This window comes from Pyxicephalus adspersus, chromosome 3 (genome assembly GCF_032062135.1).
Source record: "Pyxicephalus adspersus chromosome 3, UCB_Pads_2.0, whole genome shotgun sequence".
Taxonomy (NCBI): Eukaryota; Metazoa; Chordata; class Amphibia; order Anura; family Pyxicephalidae; genus Pyxicephalus; species Pyxicephalus adspersus.
Window position 1 is genome coordinate 19,166,635 of NC_092860.1, and position 4,323 is coordinate 19,170,957.

Below are 4,323 nucleotides of genomic sequence, written 5' to 3' on the forward strand. Positions count from 1 at the left end.
AAAATAGTGCTAGGTCTTACTTTCGGGGTAGGTCTTATTTTCGGGGAAACACGGTATTGTATGCAGACATTCTTTCTACTGGCCACCAGTTTAGGAGATTTTTTCCCACTGACCCCCAAATGAACTTGAATTTGCCCAAATCCTGAATAATATTTTTCTTGGGGGTTAAAAACTTTGAGAAAGTGTGTTCTATGCACTGTAGCAAGGTGTCTATGCTGTTATTCTTTCACTGTTTACTTTTGCAACTTTCTCACCTCAATCTCAAACCTTCAAAAAGTTTGCCAACAGATGTTTTTGTTTTCTATATCATATTTCAATAACACACAGAGTTTGATAAATAAAGCTTTATTGGTAATTTGTGCTAAGTAATCACAGCATGGATTTATGATGTTGAAACATGGTGTGTTGACTATTTATTTATTTATCTATTCTCTATAGACGATATATTATTTATCATAGATCTATCTTTGTACAGCGCAACCCAATTCTAATAAATATTTGCTATGCCTGAAAAAACCTATACTTTTTAAACCTATTTATATTACCTATAAATTCTTTTTTTGTTGCTATTTTCAAAAGTTATAAAGCAAAATATTTTAAATTAATTTGTTACATAAAAGTCTATTTATAAAACAGTGAATCTGACACCAAACACTCTCTAGTGGAGATTCTACCTAGTCCAGGTATTTCAGATGACAGATATTGATTCTTTACTGGAGAATGGTGTTATTCAGATTTACTGGTTTATAAAGATATCCCATAGTGTTCTACCTCCAACGGCAGAGCAAACTCCAGGGTTGTAGTTACGTGTCTGTTATTCCTCTGCTTCTTATTTCCTTCAACAGTGACTCAGACATGAAATGTCACACTTTCAGGTGATTTGACCATGCAACTATAGGTTAAAGTCAAAATCTGTCTTTAATATCTCTCTTTTCTTAGCAACTATTGTACATTTTTATTGTAAAGAAACAATGTTAAATTTTTTAAAAAATTATTATTTATATTTAGCGAGTACCCCTTATGTACGCTGAGAATTAATGGAAGTTTTCTACATTCAACATGTAGTTTGCAGCGTCTGACCAAGCTGCATGCTCAGCCCCATCCATTTCAGGTGCCAGCCTGTTAGTTGAAAGGAGTGCATGATTCGTCCCACCAATCTGTTCTTTGCATTCTGGACATGGGGACTGTTCCATTGCTCCGCCACATTCAGTAATACAATAGATATGGCTGTTGGGACACTTAAACCAATGACCCTTCATAAGTTTCATGGCATTTACAATCATCACACGTTCATCATCTGTTATCCCAAGTCCTGAACGTGGAAGACCAATTTTATCCAGCTCCTTCAATTTTGTCTTCACAAGGGTTTCATTCTCTTTGGTAAATTCTTTATTGCTTTCTAAAATATTCCTTAGGAATGTTATCTCTTTTTGGATTTCTGGTGTGATTCTCACTTCCTTACATCTCGCAAGGAGTTGTAAAAGGTAAGTGATGCGTGACACTTCGTTCTGCAAATCAGATAACATTTGATCTGAAAAGAACAAACATGGCTTTTCCAGCCATTTCTTAATCTGCTGTATACGATTCTTTAATTCTTGCCTCTCTTTTTCGTCAACCTTGCAAATATTATTAAATAGTTTTGCTAGCCTTTCGTAAAACCGCATCATATTTTCTAGGTTAAGTAAATTTCTTAGTTTTGTGTCTGGATTGTCAATTTTCTCTGCCAATTCTTTAAATTCATCAGGAAAGGTTCTTTTTGCTTGAATCATTGCCAGTAGTTCTTCTTTAAGTCTAATGCTGGTTTCTTTTCTCTGGCTTTCAGGTCCTGTTATCTGTTCTTTGACTTTCTCAATCTCACTTAGGGTTTTATTAATTACAGTCCCATATCTTAAGTTTCTCCTTATAGGAGTCTTACATTTTGGACACTCTTTCAGTTTAATTGCACTTCCCTCTAGGTTATCATTTTGTCCTTCCATGTAAGTATCCATGCCTGAAGACTCAAGAATATGTCCGCAGTCTTCTAGCTCCACAAAATATGAATCTTCATCATCTTCAAAACCAAAGAATATCTCAGTGACCTCATCTTTATGGCATATGCGACATTTTTTGGGGCAGGGCTCTCCACACAAACCAATGCATGGGTGTCCACATGTAAGGTGCTTCTTACAAGGGACATTGCATGGTGGGCGGTCACAGGGTTCAGAACATAACCTAGTACATTTGTAATGCTGACACATCCAGTTACAGGGTTCTCTACATGCCACACAGTTCTCTCCACATTGTTTTTTACACTGGCTATGGATACAGCGATTCTGGCATGGTCTGCTACAAGGCGGACATTCCCTTGTGCAAGGTTCTCGACATTCATGTGAGCAAACTAAAACTGCCTTGCAAGGATGCTTGCAACCCATATGAAATCTTCCTTGATAACAGCTGTCACAAGTACCAGAGCACTGGTGACCACAGCTTAATGTAGCATTGCAAGGGTGTCCACATTTCACTGGCATACCTAACTCTAGGTCACGATTTTTCCAGCACTGAATCTGTTGCATATGACCACATTTTAGCTTCGTGTTTATTTTTTCTGGACAGCGCACTTCACACTGATCTCCACAACGCTTTGGACATTGATGACCACACTTTAAGGTCTTTTCACAGGGCAAAGTGCAATTGAATAAAAATTCAGGAATGCTACATGGCACCATCTGCAAATGGCCACACCCTGGTATGGCCTTCTCCACTAGCACCTTGCACTCTCCACAGGGCTCACAACATTTAAGTGTGCATCTATGCCCATCCTTACACAACACCTTCTGACACTCCTTATTGCACTGGTATTCTTTGTGCGCTTGGTCATATGGATGGCACACACGGGTGCACACATGTCCACAGTCCAGTCGAAATTCACATTTTTTGTTACAGCCTCCTTCTGGTACGGACTTGAAATCTTTAGCACAATTCACAAGAGTGCGTGTATCAGGGTGATTCTGACAGCAGAGCATAAGGTGGTTTCCTACTTGACCCCTCTGTTTTAGAGTACCAAGAATATGGCTCCAGAGAGGCACACTACTCAACATGTCCATGTTGCCAATACAGTAAAGTCCTTTCTTGGCCCTAGACAAGGCCACACATATGCGATTGGCAATCTTAAGAAATCCCACCTTTCCTGCTTTGTTGCTGCGGACCAATGAGAGAAGAATAATGTCATTCTCCTCCCCCTGGTACTTGTCTACAACATGTATCTTTACTCCAGAAAATACTTTGGCTGGCATAAGTTTACGGAGACAAAAAAGCTGTCCCGTATAAGTGGTGAGAATGGTGATCTGAGATGGCTTGTACTCTTGATGCAACAAATACTTGCAGAGCTCTACGACAAACTCTGCTTCATGTATGTTTTCGTGACTTTTGCCATCTTTAATCTCTTTCTCTAGGTAACTGTGTTTCACAAAGAACAGGTTGGATGACACCCCCTAAAATAAGAAAAAAAAAACGAATTATAATTACTAGTTAGGGAAATAATTCAATTCATTAGCATTATTTATTTAGAATAAGCAGACAAAGCAAACAAGCAGAAATCTGTTCTTAGGAGATAGTAAAGTTGTTAATAGTAAGCCCTTTTCTGGCCCACTTGTCTGATTGTCAATGTTCACTGCCTGCCTAACAAAACTTTCTTAGGGGAAATATTAAGGCCACTATTGCTGCACTTCCATTACTCTTAGCCCCTTTACCTAGACCTGTGATTGGATTGATTAAAGCTAAAATCCCGCTAAAAACATATTGCCTCAACAAAGGGTAATCTTACCTAAATCTTAGGCTAAGTACACATGTGCTAACGACAGATCAACGATTATTTTGAACGATTGTATAGTGCGCGATTCTGTATTTGCTGTAACAGTAAGATTGTTAAAATATAATCCACCAATAATGTACACACACTAGATACGGTTGTTTCAATGATGCAGGAAGTGATGTGTACCGGAGAAAGTGTACCCCAGAACCATCCACGATCACAACACGAATATATACATACACAATATATAGTGAACAATTGTCATCCAAACAGATCTGTCAGGACAGTTGTTCATTTCCAGTGACATTCCTCGTTCATAGTCGTTGTTGGTCTCTTGTTGTGAACTTTTTTTTGTGAACGAATATCGAACGATCGTTCGCAAATCGGTGGTTTTCAATGATAAGTATTGCACATATGTATGTAGCCATTGCCTGCTTTGTAAATATTTTCCAGATCTGTGCAGCAACCAAGCATGAAACAATTGCCCCTGATTCATCAAGCAGAATCGGATGATCGCTCGCGCATTCGTATTC

At 38.5% G+C, this 4,323-nt stretch overlaps 1 protein-coding gene across 2 annotated transcripts in view; it reads right to left on the minus strand.

Moving 5' to 3' along the window:
• Positions 1-329: 329 nt before the first annotated feature.
• Positions 330-4,323, minus strand: part of ZNFX1 (zinc finger NFX1-type containing 1) — a 28,155-nt gene continuing 24,161 nt past the window's right edge. For both annotated transcript variants that reach the window (XM_072403772.1, XM_072403771.1), the window contains exon 14: positions 330-3,470. In XM_072403772.1, the coding sequence (XP_072259873.1) occupies positions 1,035-3,470 (2,436 nt within the window). In that variant the 3' untranslated portion in view covers positions 330-1,034. The remainder of the gene's footprint in view (positions 3,471-4,323) is intronic.